This window comes from Fonsecaea monophora (assembly GCF_001642475.1).
Source record: "Fonsecaea monophora strain CBS 269.37 chromosome Unknown Scaff71, whole genome shotgun sequence".
Classification (NCBI taxonomy): Eukaryota; Fungi; Ascomycota; class Eurotiomycetes; order Chaetothyriales; family Herpotrichiellaceae; genus Fonsecaea; species Fonsecaea monophora.
The window spans coordinates 61224-85563 of NW_019174002.1; the positions used below are offsets into that span (position 1 = coordinate 61224).

The 24340-nt window shown below is 51.6% G+C and overlaps 11 protein-coding genes across 11 annotated transcripts; 5 read left to right on the forward strand and 6 right to left on the reverse strand.

Moving 5' to 3' along the window:
* Positions 1-649: 649 nt before the first annotated feature.
* AYO21_08314 (hypothetical protein) lies at positions 650-1333 on the reverse strand (the record flags this gene model as incomplete). The annotated part of the gene is made up of 1 exon (XM_022658259.1): positions 650-1333. The coding sequence occupies one exon, from the start codon at positions 1331-1333 to the stop codon at positions 650-652; it is 684 nt and encodes a 227-aa protein (XP_022509412.1).
* A 63-nt stretch (positions 1334-1396) lies between these two features.
* Positions 1397-1783, reverse strand: AYO21_08315 (hypothetical protein; the record flags this gene model as incomplete). The annotated part of the gene is made up of 1 exon (XM_022658260.1): positions 1397-1783. One exon carries the CDS (start codon positions 1781-1783, stop codon positions 1397-1399), a length of 387 nt encoding a protein of 128 aa, XP_022509413.1.
* Positions 1784-2178: 395 nt separating this feature from the next.
* AYO21_08316 (ribosomal protein L7/L12) lies at positions 2179-2894 on the forward strand (the record flags this gene model as incomplete). The annotated part of the gene is made up of 2 exons (XM_022658261.1): positions 2179-2454; positions 2559-2894. 2 exons carry the CDS (start codon positions 2179-2181, stop codon positions 2892-2894), a joined length of 612 nt encoding a protein of 203 aa, XP_022509414.1.
* Positions 2895-3486: 592 nt separating this feature from the next.
* AYO21_08317 (pyrroline-5-carboxylate reductase) lies at positions 3487-4594 on the reverse strand (the record flags this gene model as incomplete). The annotated part of the gene is made up of 2 exons (XM_022658262.1): positions 3487-4433; positions 4516-4594. The coding sequence occupies 2 exons, from the start codon at positions 4592-4594 to the stop codon at positions 3487-3489; spliced, it is 1026 nt and encodes a 341-aa protein (XP_022509415.1).
* A 630-nt stretch (positions 4595-5224) lies between these two features.
* On the forward strand, positions 5225-6022 carry AYO21_08318 (hypothetical protein; the record flags this gene model as incomplete). Its single annotated transcript, XM_022658263.1, has 1 exon — positions 5225-6022. The coding sequence occupies one exon, from the start codon at positions 5225-5227 to the stop codon at positions 6020-6022; it is 798 nt and encodes a 265-aa protein (XP_022509416.1).
* A 207-nt stretch (positions 6023-6229) lies between these two features.
* On the reverse strand, positions 6230-7755 carry AYO21_08319 (hypothetical protein; the record flags this gene model as incomplete). The annotated part of the gene is made up of 2 exons (XM_022658264.1): positions 6230-7683; positions 7734-7755. 2 exons carry the CDS (start codon positions 7753-7755, stop codon positions 6230-6232), a joined length of 1476 nt encoding a protein of 491 aa, XP_022509417.1.
* Positions 7756-9533: 1778 nt separating this feature from the next.
* Positions 9534-10508, forward strand: AYO21_08320 (hypothetical protein; the record flags this gene model as incomplete). Its single annotated transcript, XM_022658265.1, has 1 exon — positions 9534-10508. One exon carries the CDS (start codon positions 9534-9536, stop codon positions 10506-10508), a length of 975 nt encoding a protein of 324 aa, XP_022509418.1.
* Positions 10509-11924: 1416 nt separating this feature from the next.
* On the forward strand, positions 11925-13184 carry AYO21_08321 (hypothetical protein; the record flags this gene model as incomplete). Its single annotated transcript, XM_022658266.1, has 1 exon — positions 11925-13184. The coding sequence occupies one exon, from the start codon at positions 11925-11927 to the stop codon at positions 13182-13184; it is 1260 nt and encodes a 419-aa protein (XP_022509419.1).
* Positions 13185-14710: 1526 nt separating this feature from the next.
* Positions 14711-16939, forward strand: AYO21_08322 (hypothetical protein; the record flags this gene model as incomplete). Its single annotated transcript, XM_022658267.1, has 4 exons — positions 14711-15271; positions 15322-16390; positions 16456-16727; positions 16784-16939. 4 exons carry the CDS (start codon positions 14711-14713, stop codon positions 16937-16939), a joined length of 2058 nt encoding a protein of 685 aa, XP_022509420.1.
* Positions 16940-18755: 1816 nt separating this feature from the next.
* AYO21_08323 (hypothetical protein) lies at positions 18756-20014 on the reverse strand (the record flags this gene model as incomplete). Its single annotated transcript, XM_022658268.1, has 4 exons — positions 18756-18807; positions 18881-19004; positions 19058-19754; positions 19934-20014. The coding sequence occupies 4 exons, from the start codon at positions 20012-20014 to the stop codon at positions 18756-18758; spliced, it is 954 nt and encodes a 317-aa protein (XP_022509421.1).
* Positions 20015-20811: 797 nt separating this feature from the next.
* Positions 20812-23710, reverse strand: AYO21_08324 (hypothetical protein; the record flags this gene model as incomplete). Its single annotated transcript, XM_022658269.1, has 5 exons — positions 20812-20898; positions 20969-23044; positions 23098-23146; positions 23205-23517; positions 23578-23710. 5 exons carry the CDS (start codon positions 23708-23710, stop codon positions 20812-20814), a joined length of 2658 nt encoding a protein of 885 aa, XP_022509422.1.
* Positions 23711-24340: the final 630 nt, after the last annotated feature.

Below are 24340 nucleotides of genomic sequence, written 5' to 3' on the forward strand. Positions count from 1 at the left end.
AGGCTTCTCTCACTGTAAGGCATGCTCTGTTCGCCAGCATTGATGGTGCAGACCCATTGAACAATTTGTTGTTCAACCTCAATTTTTGGAACCTCTTCAAGTCTCTTGGGACTTACAGTGTTGCAATTTTTGCTTCACACAAAAAAACTGTCTCTCTGGGACTGGTTTTTTTTTCTTCTCAATTTTTGGAAACTCTTCAAGTCTCTCGGGACTTAACGTGTTGCAATTTTTGCTTCACACAAAAAAAAACCTGTCTCTCTGGGACCGGTTTTTTTTTTTTTCTCAATTTTTGGAAACTCTTCACACCAAAATTCTTGTCTCTCTGGGACTTGAGTTTTTGGCAATTTTTGGAAACTTTTTTTCACTGTTGTCCTCTGGACAGCCCTTCTTTTTCATCGTTTTTGACTTGGCCTTGTGCCAAGGAACGGGGAAGAAGATTGATCATGGTGACACTTATCAGTACCAGTACAACTGTGAGCAGGCAGATTACATGCAGCTGGTTGCGGTCAGAGGTGATTGCACTCATACTGACCACCACCATGTCTCATATTCTTCATTGGGCAACTTGCAATGTGCTGGCAAGGGATTCAAAGGTTTCAAGGGCTCATTGTCATCGCAAATTCGACCCATCATGCCGGCCAGAATACCCTCACTTCTTTGCTGACTCCCCTTGCTGTCGTTGCTGCTGTTGCCATTGCATCATCTTCGCTCGTGCGCTTCGACTGCCTCCCAACTTTGGGCCCCTTGACTCTGTTGTGACACCCGTTGATGCCTTTGGCTGATGTGCATGTCTGGCCCTGTTCCTCCTCTCGGCCATTGCATCCATGAAATCCTGCCGGAATTGCTCTGCAAAGCGATCGTCCGTACCACCATCTTCAGCAGCTTCGTCACCAGGCGGCTGGACGCTTGCCAGTCCTAGCGTGTTCGTGTCGTAGAGGTCTATTTTGTTTTCGTGGAGGAATTGTTCCACAAGAGCATCTCGCGCGATGTCTTCGCTGTTTCTTCGCTTTCTAGGCCGCGGCCTCATGGGCTTGCCATCTCGGCCTAGCCGTGGTTTTCGAGGCTTTGGTGGCTTGTCCACTTCTTCGACCGGGGCTTGGCCAGCTTTGACACGTTCAAGCGCAGCTTGCGTGCGGGCTAGGTTAGTATCGTGCACAGAATCTCCGAGGTCGACTTCGGCCAGCTGGCGGGTAGACGTGGGTTTCGTTGTAGATGCTGTCTTGGCCGTCGACCCAGCCTCACCGAACGATGGAGCATCGTGATATACGTCGGTCTCTGGACTTGCCTGCGGCAGAGTTGAAGGGGTGACGAGATTGTGCCGTCTTCTAGCCATTTCGGAATCTATGAACGCAACCCTTATCTTGTCAGCTAACTATGTCTCCAATACTGGGCATCTTTAGGGGGCCACGAACATATGTTGATCGACGTTGACGACCTGCCCTGTGCTTCCGACAAAACGGTTGGTGATGTTTATAGCCTTGTCGACATCCTGATCTGATTTGACAACCTCCATGCCCGTGGTTTCTCTGGACTGTTGCGTGACTTTCGTATTTGAAAATTGAACACCGGATACAACCTTTCGAACGTGTTTCCGTGCACGCAATAGACTCGAAACACCGCCATCGTCTTCATCGTCATCGTCACCCAGACTCTCATTCCCGCCGCGAGACAGCACATCGACCACCTTAGGAGACGCTGCCTCGGGGGATTCCGCGGATGATCCTTGCTGGGGTCGTACAAACTTCCTACGCTTCGTAGCTCTGAAGACTGGAACGTCTTCCATGATTTGATTTCGAAGAGATGAAAGATTAATGGCTTAGGCGATTAGGATGGGATAGTGGCGATTTACTCAAGGTACAGAAGCGCTGTCCTATAGAGGACTCCGATGACAGTGATCCCATGCGGGATATTGACTACCAGCGAAACAGTGACCGCGACTCCCAGTTGGCCACAGTTTTTGTCGTCCAGGAAGAAAGACAGGAATGATGTTCGATGTTGATGGTTGGTTTCCAAGTCTTGGTTAGGTCACGTGCCGCTTGGCACGATCTGGTTGTCAATGCGTGGATGATCGCGAGATAATTTCTCGAGATTCGATACTATCGCCTCGCCTCAATACTCACTCCTCGCACGCTTTCCACGAGTCCTTCTTCTCCCTCTCCCCATTTCTTCTCGTCCACGATGTCGGCGAAACTTCCTTCAGTCGCCCATCGTTGCTGCCAGCTGGCAGCTCGGACGCAAAAACGCAGCCTTTCCTCCCAGTGCCTCCGACTTTCCTCCACCAGCTCCGCAAATCAGCATAGACGAAGGAATAGCTTAGGACCCTCACAATGTTCGCGGAGATGGCAGTCGACGGATGCAGCTGCAACGCCTACAAACCCTAAGATAGCTGGGATTGTGGATCAAATATCACAGTTAACATTGCTGGAGACAGCAGATCTTGTTGCAAGCTTGAAGGTATGTTCAAACATCATTTTTTCCTGTGGCGGCCCACGCGCCCTGTTTCGCAAAGACCCTGATTGTAGTCCTCCTCGAACTTGGGCTAATATGGACAATTCTAGTCACGGCTCAATATTCCTGACATGGCTTTCGCTGCTCCGACCGCTGCTGCTGGCGGTGCTGCTGCAACTCCGGCTGCCGAAGCAGAGGCAGCAGAAGAAGCCGCGCCTGCCCCCGCTGAAAAGACGATGTTCACACTCAAGCTCGATTCCTTCGATGCTGCTGCCAAGCCCAAGGTCATTAAGGAAGTGAAAGGATTGCTCGGTCTGAGTTTAGTGGATTCAAAGAAATTCGTCGAGAGTGCACCCAAAGTGATGAAAGAGGGCGTGCCCAAGGAGGATGCAGAGAAAATTGTCGCGGCCATGAAGGCTCTGGGTGCTGTTGTGTCCATGTCGTAAGGACAAGCAGGTGGCAGCAAGAGCAGATGGAGAGATGGTATTCAGGACACCCATTCTTTCGGTGCCTGTTCGTTTCAGCCCATTCAGAGGTAAAATGGCAGCACGAAACACATGAAAGATGTCTACAGGTGCTGCATGGGAGCCGGAGTTGGAGGATACGCATTCAGTGCGCTACCGGAGTCGATCGAGCATTCTTCTACCCCGGGCTGTCTACGTGGAACCCATATTCTGCTGGAGACGTTTGTAACTATACTGTGGGCTTGCAGGGAGACTTGGACAAGATCCGAAAAATGTACAATTCAAGATTCATGTGCCACTCCAGAAGCCAGATCGTTTCATTCGCCTTGTGAGGTGCAAGGGCTCTGCTGGAGTTGGGCTGTCTGCTCGTCATCTACAGGAATATGTGCCAAACTTTTCGACCCCCGCTCGTCCTGCGCATTGACAGCGTAAAGAGCAGAACACTTTGCCATGTCATGATGCATCAAGTCAACTGTTGTTGTACTTCGCAAAATGTTCATGATTCCGTAGCTTACCCCAAGCTCAGCTGGTATGCCCAAATGATTCTGTCCAAATGTTCCACTGTTGACCTCTTCTATTGCCTCTCAAATCTCGTCCCGTTGACGCCACTAACGCCCTTACCCAGCTGCGCTGCGACGACTGTCGCCTCTCTGACACTTCTCGCCACTGTTCCCCGGACCCTGCCCTCCTCCAACACCAACAACCCACCGATCGTGCAACCTCCGGGGGTAGACACCTTCTCTCTCACCAGCGCAGGATGTTCCCCGGACAGGACCATCCCTGCCGTCCCTCGCATCGTCTGCGCAGCCATAAGTTGAGCCTCTGCACGAGGGAGGCCCATTGCGACGGCGCCATCCGCAAGAGACTCGAGCATCAGTGCGAGGAATGCGGGCCCAGAACCGCACAGGGCGGTGGAAACGTCCATCATTCCTGGTGGAAGGTGCACGACTCGGCCGATCCGCGTGAATATCCACTCAACTATCGACGATAACTCGGTAGGTAAGGGAGGGGTGGAGTTGGCGATGACGGTCATGGACTCGCGCACAATCGCGGCGGTGTTGGGCATGACTCTTACTATCCGGCAGGCGTTGTCGGGGATGCCCTCTGGATATGACTCGCCGTAAAGGACCCGACCGATTTGTTCGACGGGAACACCAGCACAGATTGAGATCAGAAGTTTCCCGGCGAGGGCTTCTTTCACCCCCTCCTCGCGCAGAAGGTCGGCGACCATATATGGCTTACATCCCAGGATAACCACATCGGCGTTCTGCGTCCCCTTGACGTTTTCGTTCTGCAGGACCGTCACACTCGGCCGGTACGATTGGACCGCAACTCTGACGCGCTTCGCCGATTCAGGACGACGCACACAGGCGATGAAGTTTGTCGGTGTACGCTGTGGGGGAGATTCGGTGGTGGGAGTTGCGGTGCCGGAGTCGGGATATGCAGGAGATGGAGCATGTGAGGCAGAGGATTCGGAGAGGGAGGAGAGGATCCCACTGAGGATGGCAATCCCGAGAGTGCCTTGTTACCAACCTTTAGTCAGTAAACATATCTAGCAGAGAAACAGTGGTTGAAGGAGCTTTTTCTCACGCAAAATACTCACCACATCCGAGAATCGTCAGTGTCATTCCCCCGGAAGGGTCACTATTGATGCCATTGGGCACGCGCAGCACACCGGACATGATGCACGAGGTCTTTGATCTGATAATAGGAGATTAATGTCCTCTGAAAGAAAAATATGCCACACAAGTAATACTGTTATATTGGGCGAGTCTCAAATGAATCTTGCACGATCTTTTGCTGAGAGAGAATGCGGGGAAGATATGACTGCTGGATATAACTTTTTTTTCCCTCGAAGGGCGGAAGTGGCACCAGCGGAGAGGACCTTTCAAGACAAGAATTAATCGGCCAAATCCGTCTGCAAGGCACACCAATAGGCACGAGATTTGTTTGTTGCCACGAGTCTCTCCGACCCTTTGCAAGTATTCCCGCACGAAGTTCAACCGCATTGCTGTTTCGCGTAGTTTACACCAGGTCGAAGTACCGCTTTCGACAAGGAACATCGCCTTCAACCCCACCAGCACTGGTAACAGGTGGACGATCCCATGCGCAGCGAACTTGAATTCGCTGTGTTTGCTCTTCCCCGACCCAAAGAGTGGAACATGTGAACCACCCACGAACACGTTGGGGACTTGCATAAACATTTTCTTGCCGTATCAAAACCCTGCCCGTCCTCTCCTGCGCCGCGATCGATCGCTTCCCTTTCTACGCATATACAGCGGCTAGGACAGCATTCGCAGATCCTGCGCACCATGGCCGACCCGTTCGAAGTGCGCATGCGCTTCACGAATCTCCTCACGCACCTCTCTGCGTCCGCCACGGCGGCCATAAAGACGGCGCACTACGCGCTCAAACACCGGGACATGGACGAAGACCTGCACTCGTGCATCCTGGAGAACCTCGAGCGGGGCAACACCAACATGAACAACCGCGCCAACATCATGTACTTTCTCGAACACCACGCCGACATCAACATGAAGGAGGGCGGCCACGAGGCCTACGTCGAGATGGTCAAGAGGGACATTGCGCGGATCGTGGACGCGGTCGCGCAGAGCGGCGCCAACGTCAAGGTCGTGAGGCGCGTCGTCACGGGACTGGGCGAGAAGGGCGTTCTCTCCGCCCAAGTCATCGGCACGATCGAGAGTGGACTCAAGGACAAGGAGGAGAAGCTGGGGAACCTCCTCCGAGACGAGGATGGCGAGCCCGAAGCAGCAGCCGGCAAGGATGCTATGGACGTGACTGCTGCCGAGGGCGGTGCGGGCGACGGTGCTCAGAAGCCAACGCCGCGGACCGGAGCAGAACGTTCCAGCAAGCCAAACGGTGTGTCGAGGATGGATAAGCGGGCAATCGAGCAGCGGATTGAAGAGGACAGAGAGCGGAACAAACGACTACGGGAAAGTGTCTGGGCTGTCACGGGTGATGATGATCAGGAATTAGACAAAATGTGGGAAGAGGGTGCATTTCTGGGTGAAGACGAGCATGTCATTGCTGGAGAAGAAGCTGAAGAACGTCTTCAGTTCGTCTGTTATCATCGAGCTCTCGCTACCTGAAAATCCACGCTCTGTGCTACCATGTCATGGTTATCCTCATCCTCCGTCTCTGGGCCAAAAGTCCTGGGGTCGGTTACCGCGACTGAGTACAATCAAACTTGCCATTGAAATATGCGGCGGCGTCCTGAGGGGGCAAACATGAGCCGTCCAAACTGCTCGAGTACGCACAGTCGACAAGCGCAAAGGAAGAATGACGACGTCGTTTCGTTAGACTTTAGGTCGTTTAGACCGGGAAGCTTCGCCGCTCGACGACTCTTCGTCCTCGTCGTCCTCAATCACCCTTCTCTTCCGCACGACGGCCGATGACTCTCCATTTTCAGGCCGATCAGCTTCTCTCTCTTTTCGCAGTGCATACGAAAGAATGAGGCCTTCATATTCATCTTCCTGAGCACGCGCACTATCCTCGATTTGGGGCAGTCGCTCTTCCAAAGGGATTTGTTGGAGCAGATCCTTATTCTTCTTGATGATGCGCTGTTTCAGTAACAGTCGCCACCAATAATATGTGCGGTCGTCCGGATTGGGGGCTCTGGCACCTCTAACCATGAGGCTAGTGAGGGAGGCACCACCGGCTGCACGATGTGAATATGGGATTTGGGCCAGAAGATACATCTCGACCATCCTGGCGAATTGGCGACTTGCGATCTTATTTTTGGATCGAATAGCCTGGAGCTCATCTAGAGGGAGCAATTTGCCAGTCGGTATGCGTTTCAAACGTCCTCGTTCCTGGCTGGCAAAAGGTGACGTATGTATTTTGAGATTGACTGCTTTGAACTGTGGTTCTAGAATGTCAAAATCATTCATGTCGCGTAATTTGTCGAATTCCTCACTTGGATCCTCAACAGTCAATTCCAAAACAGTCGGATCTGCCATAACCTCATTGTATATAGCCTGATAAAGAGCTGAGCCGTGACCAGAGCTTTGGAAAGGGGGTGTGATCAGGAATTGTGATATTCGAAGCCGCGACGGAAGAGTGTTAGGCGTAATAATTTCTGACGGCGGGAACGAGAGGGGTTTATGATCCTTTGGCGGTTTCTGGAACTTGTAGAAGCGGTAGGTTGTTGCATAGCCAACAAACGAATATGGAGATGCCCTGGGCGCCGGGGGCTGTGATGCCTTGTGGTAGGTAAGATAGACCCTCCATCGATCCAAGGTCCAGTCGACATCCTCCAAATTGATGAACTGTCCACCTTCAATAAAGAAGACAATGAATATTTGGATATTGTCGACCAGGGTTCTCATTGGAAGGTCTAGTAATGAGCCAGCCCACACCTCATAGTTCTCTCCGCCTCTTGTGTACTTCTTTACGCACACACCTGGAGGTGTCCATTGTGCCGCTTTCGAGTCGCTCAGCAACTCTGACTCAAACCCTTGTTCAAATGCTGTCGGGGGTAGGAAATTGCTGAAGGTTTTGTTCAGATCGAGGGCGCTTGTGGTACCGATTGTGCTAAACTTCTTTTGATAGGAAATGTTGATATGTGGTCGCAAATTATGAGCTGCGAATTGAATATCGATATCCAGCCCTTTGTAACCGAAGATCTGCTCTGCCTCTCCAACGATGGGATAGGTGAATTTGGGATGAAATTCGTGCCGAGTGATGAGCTTGTTGTTCGCGCTGGGTTGGACGATAGAAATGCGAACAGCTTCATTTGCGTTCACCGAGACTTTGATTCGATTAGCAGAGATTTTTCTCGTAGCGCAGCGCAACACTCACATTCCTCGGAAGGCGCAGCCATACTGGAGATGTTCCGGAGTGCGCTTCTAATTCATCTCAGACGCGTAGTTGTACGATGCGATTCTGAAACAACGATGAGACTAGCGAGTTCTGTCCCAGAAGAGCGACAAAAAGATGTGAAATTGGGATGAACTGCCAGTGACGATTTCTTTACCAAGGTGTGGCGCATTGATGTAGATTTTGGCTGTCGCGAACACGCTTTTCGAGCAACGCGTCGTTCGTTCTAAAACTAATTAGAACCGGTCAGACGGTCATTTCTGCCAGAACTCCGTTCCGACACAATAGACACTGAGAGACTGCAGCTCGCTGCAAGCTATAATTATTACACCCAATAAAACATTCGCCGCTGGCTGACTTTCAACTCCTGTATCTGAATTTGTCCTTGCCTGCGGAGTACACACATACATCCTACGCAACCCTGGTAATCAGATCGAGTTCTCAAACTAAACTTCTTGATACCGTCCGCCGTGGTTCTGTATTCATGTATGCACATCAACCTCGCCTGTATGCCGCTTTCATCTAAAACTCCTCCCTGTCAATCCGAAAGATGGGCCAGTAACAACAGCTACCAAACCCGGTCCTCGTATTGTAAGTCAGTAGTGCGACATTTGCCTACCAGTTGGTCTCAAGACTTTGCAATGCTGGGACACTTTCTGCCAGCAGTCTCGTATTCAGGTTGCACAAACTACCCCCTGCGTCGACAACTCCTTCATTTGGCTTCATTGCCATGCCTGGGTGATGCCCGCATGCAGCCTAGATAACATGCCCTGCGATGTTTTAACCTCGAGTTTCCGAGTTTCCCACCTACACAGGACAAAGGTATTGACGAAGCGAAGAGAACTCGTACCGAAGCTTTCTCGTTTCTGCAGCCTACGGAGTTCTTAGAGACCGCATTGGTGGGATGTTCTCTAGCGAGACGGTTGTGACCAGAGATGGTTTTTTTGCAACGAACTCTGAAGCATCTAGCGATTATGTGAGCTTTCCCACCACCCAATCCTAGAGAACGCAGCCCATAACCATTTCAGTCCTTCAAACGCGGCCTCGTGAATTTTGTTTTCCTGGTATTTCCGACTTTAGTGTCCTTTCCTGTCTGTGTGGCTGTTCTGCCAGAGAGCAATGCCGATCAATCCGGATAACCACAGAGGCCTTTGCTCCCAGCAGAGAGACCCGCAAGTCACATCCCCCGTTGAGGAAGCACTCCTGTCTAAACCGCGGCTCTTGGAAAGATATTTCTCGGTACTGTGGGGGAAGGGGGTAGGCGAGAAGCCGTGCAAGCATCACACGCATCGGTAGGGGTTGAATGGCGAGTGCCGGGGTCTCTGAGATGGCCGCCCCGCTAGCCTGGGGGCTAGCTTGGACTTAGTCCTTAGAGGCCGGAAAGGATCATTAGGGATGGTTGTTTGGAGCCATCACTAGCAGTTACCCAGCAGTATCTGTCGAGTCGGCCAGATACGTCCCACTCATCCCCTTGTTCCGGGTTTGGTGGTCAGCACTTTGGATGTTCTGGGTCTCCCGTTTACCCGCCTCCTTCTTCTTGGGAACTGCTCATCAACTCAGTCACTCACTCCACTGACGAGTCCTCGGTACATACATATCTCCCGACACGCACACAACACACACATACACCGTTTTTGGCTTCTTCGAGGCAGTCATGGACACACCTTTAACATTCCAGCAGACACCTTTCGAATCACAAGTTCAAGATGCGTCTTGTTCCACCACCTATTAAGATTACATTCTGTCAAACCACTGGTTCCGGGGTTGGCTATGTGACTTATAATGCTTGTCTCTTCTGAAGAAGCCAAAATCGGAGGATGGGTCTGTGCAGGTGCCTCGTTGTTGATCTTGGTTGCCCGCATCATCGCAGCGAGAATACACCAGGGATCGTTTGACCGCAGCACTGCCGTCTGTGTCGCTTCGGTCGTCGCAGTCGTGGTTCGCCTTATTGTGAACCAGTACGTTCTTACATTCGGGACCTCGAACGATGCTCTGAATGGCAAATCCACATATTTCGATTCCAAGGACCTTCAAAATCTCAAGACCGGAAGCATTTTATCTCTTATCGCACGACTCTTGATCACCACCATCTGCTGGCTTCAGAGTTCCTTGCTGTTGCTGTTCTATTCTCGAATTTTCGAAATCAGGGCAAAATGGACCACCAGGCTCATTCGAATCTGCTGGATTGCCATTCCTGTCACCTATGTCGGTGTGGTCCTGGCAACTTTTCTCGAGTGTCAACCATTTCGTCTGTATTGGCAGGTCAAACCCAACCCGGGAACATGCATCAAAGCGTATATTCAGCTGCTTGTTCAAGGAATTTCAAACATTGTCCTGGATCTACTCTTGTTGGCAATATCATACCCGCTCCTCGCTGCAGTTCGCCAGCGGAACCTCGGTGAGCAGCTTAGAGTTGGGATTTTATGCTGCCTAGGGGTTTTCTGCATCGTCATAACTCTGGTTCGCATTGGTTATATCTATGCCGAACAATCGTACCAACCAGTGCGCAGCTTCTTCGCCTCTGTGCAAATAGCTGCTTCCTGTTTCGTGGCCAACATCCCGACCATCTACGGCTGTGTCAGAATGATCAGAAGGCGTAGATCGCACCAGATGCAGAGACGAGGAAGTCGACCAGAAGTTTGGTTACAGCTCCAAGCCACAAATGAGTCCAATACTCCCGCCAGTATTCCGATCACGATGCGAGAGAACAGTTCATCGAATGAGTCAGAGAAGAAGTGGGCGCACTTGGTTCCTTGATGCTTTTTTTGCGGATGGCGCCAACTACCGGAGTGACATATCCCAAGAATCTCGTGAACCTACCATACCTGTAGGAGACGGATTATCTAAAGAAACCTCTTCTGGCCCCTTACCAGAAAATGTCCGATCTCGTCAGACTACTTACCATACATCGATCGCACAACACCTCAAGCGGCTGATATCCAGCCGTGACCGTCGGCAGCGAGCCCTACAAGTTTCAACGAGCAAAGTGGCAACAAAGCGGCCAGTGGAAAACTCGTTTACCCTTGTCTGTTGTGGTCGAATGGAAGTATAATACAAGAAGAAAGTGATGAACGCAATATCGAACACGCGGCAGATATTCGGGAACAGGTCGAGACAAGAGGAAGGCCAGGTCTGCCATGTCCTGACTTCGGCCAAATTTCGCGAGAGCGAAGGTGTGGCGCAGCTGGAGAGCAGGTGGACTCTTTCAGGTTCTCTATCTGCCCCCAGAACGAAACTGGTTCTGGTCAAACGGCACAATACAGCTTCAAGCAGAGCGTGCAATCTTCGGCCTTCGCCAACCTTGAGTGAACAGAACTCTTCACAAATTCACGATCGCGGGCTGTCTACAATACTCGGTGTCATTCCACCACAGTTCCAACCGATTTCAATTCTCGACATGGACGACTCATTTGGATGTCTGGCCAAGAAGGACAACAATTGTGGTCCTCAATACAAATACTCGCGATGTCGCCAGCGTCAATGCAATGCGCCTCCATTGGTCCAGCAGTTGTTGGGCCGCTGCGCTGTCGCGTCCACACAGAGACCAAGCAAAATGGATTGATGTGATATCATAGAATCCACTGTCATGAGGATGACTTTGAATAGAGAAGATGCATAGTACTGAGATTTGAGGACGCATCGCAGGGGACTCTTCTGGTGACGAGATGAAGGGAGCAGAAGTGAGATACAGGCAGCGCTGAAAAGAAGAAGCGCCAACTTCCTGGCTCGACATTCAAAGAAGATATGAACAGGTGCAAACCATGAAGTCGCATACATATGTACATTAGTATAGTAGCATGAGCACATCCTTGCGTTGAGTCAGTGAGGTTGAGAGTGTACAAGCCTAAGAGCCAGCCTCGCCAGCCTGCCAGCCTGATGTCCAAGGCACGTGGTGATAAGGCGGCTTGTTCTTCTTATCGGGACATCGCGAAAAGGGATAATAATCGTCGTTGTGCCTGCGCTCTCAGGAGGTCAGACGCTTGACCAACATTCTCAATGCGTCTACAACCACCACAGCGGCCAAATCGTCTTGTCCACCGAACAATACATCTCCAAGATCGGCCTCGAAACCAAGCAATATGCTCCCCTCGACCACTCTGCAGTTTGCTATCTGTTAAGCTGGGCGCAACACGACAACACTAGGCTTGAGGCTCGTCTCCGTTGCCTGCGACAATGGACGGGTTGTTCACTCTGCTCAGCCTGTGCATTGTCATGGCTGTGGCATCTTTCCTTGCAGGCATCTTGCCACTCTCATTGGGCCTCTCACAACCAAAACTACGCTTCATATCAACAATCGGTATGGGTGTACTAGTTGGTACGTCACTGGTTGTCATTATCCCTGAAGGGGTGGAGACTCTTTACAGTGCCTCTGAAGTCGGACACCCGCATGCGCAACTTAAAAGGCATGTACATGCGCGCGAGATAGACATTCGATGGAGTCAGTCTGCTATATCTCAACCGCTTCACGAGATCTCAGCGCGACAACCTGCCGATTTGAGCCCCTTCGATGTTCCCGGCCCTGTCCTCCCGTCCGATTTGGATCTGGAGGCGCCACCACGTACTCCTACAAAACCTGGGGTGGTTGGTGTCATGAATGTTGACGGAAAGGGAGAAACGCAGGCCGACAAAGACTATAACAGCGGGGAAGAGGAGGAAGAAGAGGTACATAAGGAATCTCACCATGCATGGATCGGAGTTGCGTTGTTGGCTGGATTCATGCTCATGTACCTGGTTGACAAAGTACCACAATACGGTCAACCGGCAAAACAAAAGTCGAGGACACATCATATTGCCTTGAACAATCTGGGCCGCAGATTCAATTTCACTACATCTTTGGATCGCGACGAAGAATCGGACTCCTTCATAGACTCGACTGAAGGGCGCCACGTCCAGCAACGGAGCTTCGCAACTACCATAGGTCTGGTCATTCATGCAGCTGCTGATGGGATAGCCCTGGGGGCGTCTTCAACTGCAACGACATCTGGACTGAGCTTTGTGATATTCTTTGCGATCATGATTCACAAGGCACCAGCGGCGTTTGGGCTGACGTCCGTCCTTGTCAAGCAGGGGCTGTCTAAGAGAACAGCCAGAGGGCATCTGATCCTCTTTAGTCTGGCTGCGCCAACTGGAGCGATCTTTACGTGGTTGCTTGCCCACCTACTTGGCGGTGGTCAGAGTCAAAGTGCACAGACTACCAGGTGGTGGACGGGGATGCTCTTGCTGTTCTCTGCAGGGACTTTTCTTTACGTGGCCATGCATGCGATGCAAGAGAGCTCTGGCTCGCTCCATGAGGGGATGAATGGAAACGCAAATGGCTACATTGATGGACGGGAAAGCACGCCGAGTGAGCCCAAGCCGTCTTGGAAAGATCTTGGAGCAGCTTGCTTCGGAATGATTCTGCCATTGTTTTTACAGGTTGGGCATGCTCATTGACACAGAGCGCCCCTTTGTCTTGATACGAGAACGGCATTGTTGGTATAGCTTGGTATCAACGTCAAGAGCAGGGCGAGTGACTGGGGTGGCGATCTGATGAGTCGAGGTTAGGAGCACCTTGTCCGCGGATGGAAGCGACATCATCAGAACATTGGGCTCCATCGGTCGTGTCACTGAAATCTAATTCCTTGAGTTACTCTCCTGAACCAAGGTCATCAGAACAAACACGACCCCCCCTGAAACCCCGGATCTTCGAGATACCCGGATTTGGAACCTAAGCGGAGACCTAGGAGTTTGAGTGTCACTGTTTAAGCATGGTCAGCATTTGAGGTTCAGCCATCAGAGACAGGATTGTCTCTGCGGCAGGAGTCAAGTTCTTTGACCTTTGTATTTGATAGTGTGTGTTTATACTACTCAGCGTGTCGTATTTTCGGTCTGTGCTCTAGTCAGACATTGCTGCTGGTAACAAAGAACAACCGACTCATGATTGTCCACTCACCATGCATTCAATACTGGAAACGGCGTGATTCACCTCGCGCTCTGTACAGTGCCTATTTGGAGGGGTCTCCTCTTTCCTCGGTATATGATTTGGTATGTAGCACGGAGGGCGCAATTCCAGACTAGCATCTAAGCGCAGTCTCTGAACAGAATCTAGACTCGACGATCATTTGACGAACAGTCAGTGGCCAAAGTCGAACCACACTGGCTTGGACTGGGCAGCCATGGACATGTTAGGCATGTTAGGCATGCACTTTGGAAAACGGTGCAAGGTTCAGGCACCACTTCCAGCCCGGACCCCGCCCCGAGAGGCCCATTTGTCCCGGCGGACGACAGGCTAGTCATCGGGGCGCGTGGGCTACTTCTGCACTCCTTGTTTCCTTGCTGCATGTAGCTCCTCCTGCCAACATTTCAGCCTCTCACGCCTCTTCTCCCTCTCTCCCCTCGGGTCTCCGTACCTGACGAACCTGGCGAATCTGACCTCTCCCATCACCTCTGAGTCCCCGAATCCTCCTCCTACCCACAAACCGCAAAACCGAACAACCCAGAGATATCACATTCTTTTCGATATCAACATCGCAAGAACCCAGCTTGGCTTCCTTCAAGCTCCAGCCCGGGACCCGGCCTTGCTTACAAAAACCCCAAGACCCAGCCTCCCACGCCTCCTCTCGATCTCGCCGCCACCTCCCTCCCTCCCTTTCCCTCGGATCTCCATATTGTCCGGTTCATTCCTCTCCTGGGCTAGACCCTGCCTCGCATGTCATAAGCGCTTTTCTGCCAACGATACACCTGCAGCTCGAGTCGTCCTACTCCGTTGCCCTCTACCTTGACGCTGACATGGCATGATCAGGAGAGATTTATAATATAGCCTCGAAGACGAGTCCGCTCATTGTCTATCCGACAGCCAGCCTTTCGCTGCTTCCTTCGTTGTGCCCTTTCCACAGATTCTTGACTTGTGTGGTCAGACGGAGCAGGTGCTGTCGCCAAACGTCACCCTCCACGAACCGGCCTGCGTGGAGTTGAAAGAGATGGACCTGGATGATGACCATCGCTCTATGTCTATAGACAGACCTCTGTCGCCGAGGCCCTCCAGATCTGTTACGATCGACCCGAATCAACTTGCACATCGAGTCTACAGTAACTCAAGACCAGAGTCTCTGGACCAAGACCATGACTTTCCATTCACGGCACCCCACGGCAATAACCCTCAGATAGACCCCCTTCGGTCGTCGAGACCTCCACGGCACGGTGTGTCGCAACCGCGTCCAAAGCGACTATCCACCTCGAACAAGTCAGGCATGCCCTTGAGCATATTGCCGTCGGCTCCCGCCTCTCCTCCCACACCAGCGCCCTCACCTACACCTTATCAGCGGGCTCCTAGTTGGACTTCTGCGGGCGAAAATGAGGATTCATTTCTACGGGATGCCAGGGGTCATTTCTCCAACCTGAACGCTGCAGAACGAGAGAGATACTTGGCCGAATTACTCAACATGTGTGACAGCCACTTGCTTTCCTTTGTTCACAATTTTGTGTCGCCGAGACTGAAGAAAGATCCTTTTGAACATCTCCCAGATGAGCTCTGCTTAAGGGTATGTGTGACTTCTGTTTACGGGGAATGTATCGACTGACACAATAACAGGTACTGTCTTATATCGATGATCCTCTTAGCCTGGCGCGAGCCTCTCAAGTCTCACATCGGTGGCACAAACTCTTGAACGATGATATGCTTTGGAAGATCATGTGCGACAAGCATGCCTGGCGAAGAACGTCCTCCTCAGGCCCAAGCGACGACCTGGATTCACCATCGCCCTCTCAAGCGAGCCAAGGCCCCTACACATTCAATAGTCGCTCTCCCAAACGAAGCGTCGATGGGTCCATGGTCGGCCCCTCAAGCAGCGCACCCAACCTGACGTTACCTAAACATGATGCTCTGTCAACCAGCCCTCGTGCTAGGAAGCGAGTGTCACAATCTCATTATTCTCATTTCCGTCACAAATACATGATTGAAGCGGCTTGGAGGAAAGGCGGTGAACCCATTATCAAGCACATCACCCCGGATCAAGGTGTGGTCACCAGCCTGCATCTGACGGACAAGTATATTGTGGTGGCAATGGATAATGCCAAAATTCATGTCTTCAATACAGTGGGTGAACATCAAAAAACACTAAAAGGCCATGTCATGGGTGTGTGGGCGATGGTCCCCTGGGACGATATTCTAGTATCTGGAGGCTGCGACCGTGACGTGAGGGTATGGGACATGAAGACCGGCAGGAGCATTCACGTCTTAAGGGGCCACACTTCGACAGTGAGGTGTTTAAAAATGTCTGATGCCAACACAGCCATTTCCGGCTCCCGAGACACAACGCTGCGGATCTGGGATTTGCAGTCTGGCGTCTGCAAGAATGTGCTGGTTGGGCACCAAGCCAGTGTTCGGTGCTTGGCCATCCATGGCGATCTCGTGATTTCCGGGTCCTACGATACCACAGCCCGAGTCTGGAGCATATCGGAAGGCCGCTGTCTTCGGACGCTCACTGGACATTTCAGCCAAATTTACGCCATTGCTTTTGACGGCAACCGCTGTGCCACTGGCTCGCTGGATACCAGCGTCAGAATATGGGATCCAAAGACCGGAATGTGCACAGCCATTTTGCAGGGCCACACATCCCTAGTTGGGCAACTGCAGCTTCGTGGCGACACTCTGGTTACAGGTAAGCTCATCACCCCCCAGACTCGTCAGGTTACACTGAGACAGATTGCTAAATCTACCATATAGGTGGCTCCGACGGTTCCGTTCGCGTATGGTCGTTAAAGACCAACTCGCCTATTCATCGTCTTGCTGCACATGATAATAGTGTTACGAGTTTGCAGTTTGACGACAACCGGATTTTGAGCGGTGGTAGCGACGGGCGCGTAAAAGTCTGGAGCGTCGAGACTGGTCAACTTGTCCGTGAGCTCAGTCAACCTGCCGAGGCTGTGTGGAGAGTGGCTTTTGAGGAGGAAAAGGCCGTCATCATGGCGAGCCGGTCGAACCGAACTGTCATGGAGGTAGGTGTCACGAAGGCTTGCTGGTCATTCAGGCATATTGCTAACCTTCTTTGTAGGTATGGTCCTTTTCGCCACCAGACGACCTCTTGGATCGAAGGTCGGAGAGTCCTCTGAGCATGCCCGAACACGCACCGTTGGTAGATGAGGGAGAAGAATCAAGTCGATTCCACAAGGAGATCGGTGACGGCGATGCGACCATGAGCGACATATAGGAGTCTGTCGCTAATCAGGGACGCAACGCCGCGTCAAACACACCGAGACGTTCCGAACGAATAGCACGACGAATGATGCCACATGTCAAAAGATGATGTCGTCCACGAAGAGGCAAGCTCAACTGATATCCCATACATGAAAGAGATACCTGTGGGCAAGCCGCAGTAAAGCATCCCTACAAGCGACCTCAGAGTCAAAGTTGGGATCCGAAAAATGAGAAAAGGAGGTGGAGGGTTCTTCGGTAAAGATCTGGTGGTGATAATCGTCTCGTGGAAAGTGGTGTTTGGAACCCTCATTTTTGCGCATCGATCTGGCAGTATGGAGATCCTCCTGAAAGGCCTTTTCGCATTCTAGAGCATGGCGATTGGTGCAGGGAGGCCTGAGGTATGGACGGTATGAATCTATCATTATGGATATTACTCATATTGATGTTGAACGAGAAGTGCATTGGTACACTGATATGCTTGAAAAAGGAAGGAAAGGGCTTTCCCCAGTGGCAGGGTCTCTAGCGCCCGTATTGCATTGAAACGGCAAAGTTGAAATGATATACATTATTTCTGTTATACATATTGAGCGCAGCAGGTGAATGAAGGAATTTCATGACGCCCCATCCCTACCTCGTTCTTCTCTCACTCCATGTCGACGACTGGTCAGGTATGAAAATCTTCAGCAGGCTAAGAGCAAATCCATATTATGTTACACATTCAGTCTTTTTGCATTGAGAATCCCCGTGCCACGTTCACGCTGGCACCACCGGTATGTACTAAATATGTAGGCGCATACAAGTCCTTTGTGCGAGGTACCTGTGAAGATACGTATGTACCCAGCTAGTATCCCACGGCGAAACGTATTCAGGGGTGTTATACTTGGGTCAGAATGTCGTGGATCAGGGGGAGAGAGAGAGAGAGACAGAGAGAGAATTCATTGCCTTGCTGGTTATACGGATTGACATGTAGAATATTTCCATGTATTCATCTTCCCCGCGACTTCTTTAAATGGGACTTGAGGTCTCGGTGCTTGTGCAAAGTTGCTCTAACTACATACAGTGCCTACCTACCTACCTACCTACCTACCAGCGAGTCATACGCAGTAAAATCTGATGTTATTTGAGACTCGAGCGGGATGGAGTGTCTGTCTCCCCCCCTCTTTCCCGCGGACCCACCAAGAGGAATAAAAGCCAGGATGCCTCCCGTGTCTTGCGACTGTGTATTGTGCGTTTAAACCATCTCTATTATAGAGTCGGAGACGAGCGAGGTTGGAAGAGTCCAGAGTGTGGATGAGAAGATAGGTAAGAGGCGAGCTCACTTTTTGTAATGCAAGGGCGGTGGATAACGAGGGGGTCGTGAATTGCGCTTTAGGTCTCCTGGAGATCTGATGTCACCCCTTCATCTTGTTCTTAATGGTCGTGGCCCTCGTCCTCGTCGTCCTCGTCGCCAGAAACTCTGATCTTACCATCCCCTCAGGGTGGTGCCGTAATCTCTCGCGTCAGAGCAAGCACCTGGTATTTTGTCGTCCGCAGGCGTAAAAATCTCCCCTGTAACGACTCTGCGAGCGCTTTCTGCACTGTGATAAAGGCGGGTTATTCTGAAGAAAAGGCTTCACGAAGGAGGTAAGAAGTCAAGGTTCTCGAGGCAAGAAAGGTCTGGACATGGTCATAAATATCACTTCGCCGAAGCATGGTTCGGGGCATCATTCGTTGCCAAAGTCCGCTCATAGCTGTCGCGCTCGGGGTCGTGGAATCGAATGGATTAGGTCATTTTGCATAGCGGAGTCGAATCGATGATGCTGCTCTCGAAAGGTCGCACGTCTGATATTCTAGTGACCACCAGTGGTGGGCAGACCGAGCCAGACTTTGAAGGAGTCGTAGCTGTAACACCAGTCAGCTTGTCTCTTCTCCGACCAACGTGGAGTCAATTTGAGGGACTAGGACAAAAACATACATCAGCCATTGGAACCCGGTCAACGTTCCAATCATGACGATTCTGACTGGTAGACCGTTCCAGAGCCCCATGAACCCAATGTTGCCATAGATGCGGCTCATGGCTTTCCCCGCAGATTCACCAGCTAGAATGAGTGAGTACAAATTCACAATAGTACGGGGAATTGGCAGGACATACGTTGACGATCCGAGTTCAGCTTGCTGACCATGACATCGGCAGGGTGACTGACAATGGCACAGGCAATACCGGCAATATAACCAGCTAGGAAACTCACACCTGTCTGTTGTAGGCTGTTGTAGCTCTCCTTGGGCTTGCCAAGTTGTCGATAGATGAGCTTGACAGTCTCTTCAAAGGTTGCGAACTTGCACATCGTGTACGGGATTTGGCGGCCCCAAAGGGGGTAAAGGCCCTTGTACAAGCCGGCAATGCCCTCCTTGTCGACGATTTTGGTCCAGCCCTCCCTCAAGTTGTTCGCATAGGGAGGCAGCGTCGTTTGCATGCGGACTTTGATGGCCTCCCATGGACACAAGAGCATGTCGGCAATGAATTCTGCCGAGGCGCTGGCACCCAGGTAGACCAGAGTGCGGTTGCTGTTGGGGAACATGTTGTCGCCGTACAGATGCTTAAAGATTTCGTAAAAGCCATATTTCCCAAGACCCTGGAAGGAGTAGCCAACGAACGTGGGAGTCCAGCCAAAGAACACTCCACGAACTCCTTCTTTTGCATAAATAGAACTCCATCCTTGAAGGTTTGATTTATAGATCTTCGGGTCGACTTGACGGCGGGTCTTGACCAAGTCAAGAGGGGTGACAAGAGTGTGTGTAGGTCCGCATGCCACGACACCACCGAACATGCATGCAGCGAAGTATTTGGTCTGGTAAGAGAGCGGTTAGCTTCTTCTCTATCTCAAGGTAGAGACCAAGGCAATAAATCTGGGCAGGGCGGATGTCTCAGAGTCTGAATCTGAGGGTGCAGGCACACAACCACTGAGCTCAAACAACGTGTTTACGTTGACTCGGCTATCGCAAAGGTCACTCGACGGAGAGTACGTACTGAATTCGGTTCGATCTTTCCAAATGGATACTTCTTGAGCACCTCAGCAGAGGGTGGCTTGAGGGACGTTTGTGTCGCCATTGTAATCAATTGAATTGGCTCTTAGGATGGAATTTCGAGGGTATGGACGGAAATCCTTGGATATTAAGAAGCGATCTTCTTCAGGTATATTGCTTTAGTGGAGTTCCTGGTTCTACCACTGAGCACGTGCGGCAACGTCAATAACAAAGACAAGGTGAAAGTTGGATACCAAACTAGAAAGCCCAACAGCAAGAGAAATAGGCGGTGAGAGGAGATTCAGGAATTGACTCTTGACCAGTTCTTACAAGTCGCGAGAAAATGGAAGATGGAAGAATAAGAGCTGCACACAGAGGACGTCAGGAAAAGGCCAAAAGTAAATAAGGGAGGCAAGCTGTCTCGATATGGCTCATTGTAGCCGCGTATGCCGCAGCAGCCGTAAGAGCTCCCCCTGCTGTGCGGATTGGGGAGCTCGAAGAGATAGCGAGATCTCAGCAAGTTGATTCGATGCGCGTGGGGGAGTTCGGTGCATGTGAAGTGCGGAAGTGCGACCATAACATCATCATCCGGCCATGTTGGCCCTGGAGGCCCTGATTGCCCCTAGCGCCTCAGGACAAACTATTCCCAATAAGGTTCGCGAGAGCCGGCAATTCCGGGTGGGGGCCACTGACATCATGCACCGAAAAGCTTGGCCGGAGCTAGCGCATGCTTATTCATCCTCTTCGAACATCTCACTCAGCCAACCAACAGCCTGGACAATGTCCTCTTTGAGCAGTAGAAACAATTCAGACCTTTTCCCGGGTCGGTATATCTACGTGACGCATTCACATGGAACCGTTCCCAATTCCTTGATCTTCTGTCTATGATGGCAGTCCCATTCCATAAGGATGGGACGGTCCAAGAACGCCATTATTGCTATCTTGCGGGAACAGTTGATCCCATTCGGCCTGTGAAATGTTCCATGTCAGCCCTGCATTGAAATGTATCAGTTAATGGTTTGCAGACGCGCGCACTTACCCAATCGATGTCGAGCATGACAGAATCATTTCGATTGCCATTCTGAAATTGAGGGATGTTGATCTGATCGCTGGGAAATCCCGAATTGATCCCAAAGGGACTGCCACCCCCGGATGAGCCCTGTCTTGGTACCACTCCAGGAAGTGACTGGATCGCTTGAGGAGGCGGCGAAGTCTGTGGACCAGGTCCCAAGACAGTTCGCCAGCTGACTTGATCGGTCGTGATCAGTGGCGGCCAGGAATCATTTGTCCCCGAATCGCTGGGGCTATTGAAGTCAATCTGCTGACCTGGCGAAGGCTGAGTCGCGTCTGTCCGCGGCGGTGTTTGCTGCGGTTGTGGTTGTCCCCTGGATTGCGATATCAGCGGCGATTTTTGCCGTGCAGAAGGTGGTGCCGAAATCTGTGAGGATACAAATTGCGAGAGATGGCTAGCATCTGCAGGTGGTAAGTATTTTGAGTCAACATACATCGTTGCAGGCGTATCAAAGCTCCAGGACTGGTCGCCCGAGAATCTCATTTCTCCTCTACCCGCATTCGGTGGTGGTGTGGATGTGGTGGCCGATGATTGTAACGACGAGTCGATTGAATCAATTTGACCTTGGTCTTTCGACGATTCGGAGCGCTTGCGGTGTTTATCCAGACCATCCTTCATACTGACAGGAACCCGTATCCTGCGAAGGTCTCGATATACGGCTGTTCGATCTCTAACTGCTGCAATGATGGCTCTGGCTCGTTGAGTCCGGGACAGAGAGAGATCCGGTTCAAAGACGAAGTCGATCACATTCCATATCCGTTCGGCATCTCGAAGTGTAGGCTGTTCATAAATCACTGATAATAGCAAGAAGGCGATGTGCCACTGCTGGTATGCCCCGTTGTACCACTTCCATTTCCTGAGTTCTGGCATTCGTTCCATTGCGACAGCATTCTCCATGGCGAGCAGTCCGCTCTGCATCGTGAGATTTGCGAGCCTCTCGGGCACTTTGTTGCGTGAGTTGTTCAGGTACCGATGCAATATCATAACATACATCCGCTGAACCATAAGGTTCATCAGCAACTGGGCGTATCTCTGAATGGGCACTTCGGTATTTAAAATGGGGTTGTACTTGGCCTCCATAGCTTTTCGGAAAGATTCCACTTTGCTCAGTACGTGAGTCAATGACGCCCTTTTCTTTTCGATACGAATGCGATCGTACCATACCACTCGCTGCATTTCGGTGCATTCAAAGTGTATCCGTGACATGGTCATGTCTGTCCACTTGTCCTTGGCCTCCTGAGGTCTCGCAACGAGGAGATCTGCATCATTGATGTTGAGTGGAAACTTCGTGTCATAGTCTTCTCGCTTAATGCCCGGTCGCGGCCCTTGAGACTCGCATGTGCGGAAATCCAGGAAGCAAAGTTGAAACCATATGATGCGTCGGACATGACACTCGACTGGCGACAGGCCATAAATTGCTTCCGGATCGCGATGCAGACCCATACATTCCGCGAGACGAACAGCCATACCGACAATCACCGAGTGAGCACGGGAGAGCTGGTCTCGACACATGGGAATAAGGTAGACCACGAGCGCCTGCAAGGTTTCTATTTTAGTCGCTCTTAGAACCTGTGCTTTGCTCAGGGCCACCTCAGTGCCGGTTTGGAAATTACCGAGTATCGTGCTCTTGGGGCGGGCAAAAATAGCTGTGACCTCTGACTCAAGCATGCTCGCCACAGCCGAGAAGAGGACCGAGAGGACGATAGACTGTTGCCACGCAGGGGGTTCGAGACCGGCGAGTACCGCCGTCCAGAAGTTGTCGTAGTGCAGCTGGAAGCTTGGCCAATGAACGACACGAGCAATAAAGTGCACGTTGTCAAAATAGTTGCGCACCAGAATGTCGGCCGCAGCTTTTGCCGGTAAGAAGTTGAGCAAGGACCTCTTGCTGCCAACATCCCCAAACAGGAACCCAGAGCCTGGGGCAATATACGAAGGCCCGGGAGCCAGGAAGTCACTGTCGTGGTCCGGGAGTTGAGGCATGGCAGAGAGCTTCTCGTTGGGTGTGCGACGATCACTGGTAGGTTCTGAGAGGGTGATATCCATCTGAAGGCTATGTCAATCGCAGAGACTTGTACACGCGCCATTGTTGCACCTACCTCTTCATGTAGTCTGGGTCGGAAAAAGCCACCCAGTCGCTCCGTTAACCTTGATATTGGTCAGCCCGTCTAATCCCTCAATGATCATGCTGCAGATGAGAATTTACCGCATTTTTCCAATTCTGATCCCCAGATCCAGGACATCATCATTAGCATCGTCCTCGTAAGCAGCATCGATGACTGCTAGCGGGGTTGGCTCAAGGCCTTTTTCGTCGTCCGGGACGGCAGCTTCATTGTCAGAGCTGCTGTCCTCGCCTCCAGGAAGGTCGGCTGAGGTTCTCCGTTCCGAACTTTGAGACGAGCTCGTGGCGACCCTCCCTTCCTTGCGCGCGACGTCCTGCTCAAGCACTCGTTCCAGAGATCCCATCTTCTCCTTGATCTCGTTGAGACGTTGCTGCGAGACCGAATCAAGAGCCGGCGCTAGAAAGAGACAGTCGCGCGAGAACTTGCTGCAGTTAGTACAAGGATGCAGCTTATCACACTTTAACTTTCTCCGGCGACATTCAAGGCACGACGTGATCATTCGGTTTCGTCGGCGCACCCTATTTTGACCGGCAGGCTTTTGCTTCTCGTCGGCGGCGCCGCGACCGTCGGACGGAGGTGAGGTATCCATATCGCTCAGGGTAAGAGATGCAGCAGGATCGAAAATGGCACGTTATATTGCGAAGCACCGCGAGATCTGCCAAGGGGATCCGCGGGGTAAGATGGAGAATATTAACTCAAGGCAGGCCGAGATCGACGTTGCGCTCGTTGTCCAGAGGACTGGGACTCGATCAACCCTCGCCGTCGGCGGGAGAAAGCACTTGAGGAGAGCCAGGTGTTAGAAAAGGATATTGAGGCGAGTTTCACGGGCAGAGGTAAGATGTCGGGAAGGGGTTGATGAGTTCGCTTGATGTCGTTGGGCGGCGCAAAGGATTGGCTGACTGGAAGTGGAGGCACGTGCAACTTTGTCTTTGCTCAGCAGACTTGGTCGTTTTGGTGTCGGGCTCTATTGGCTCCATTGCCTCTATCGGCACCGCCATTGGCCCTTATTAGCATCATGATTCAAAGGCAAACAGGCCACCCGGACGGAATCCATCTCTTGGACTTTCTGTCACATTATCCTAGAGGTGTCGCTCTCCTGTCCTCCTATCACCCGTCATACTAGTCCCCGCTTCCCCCCGACATCAAGCGTCGTATAGGCGGCAATGCTGACTCGCCACTACTAGCTGGTGCTAGCTCTTCGACGGTCATGCTGTGGGTA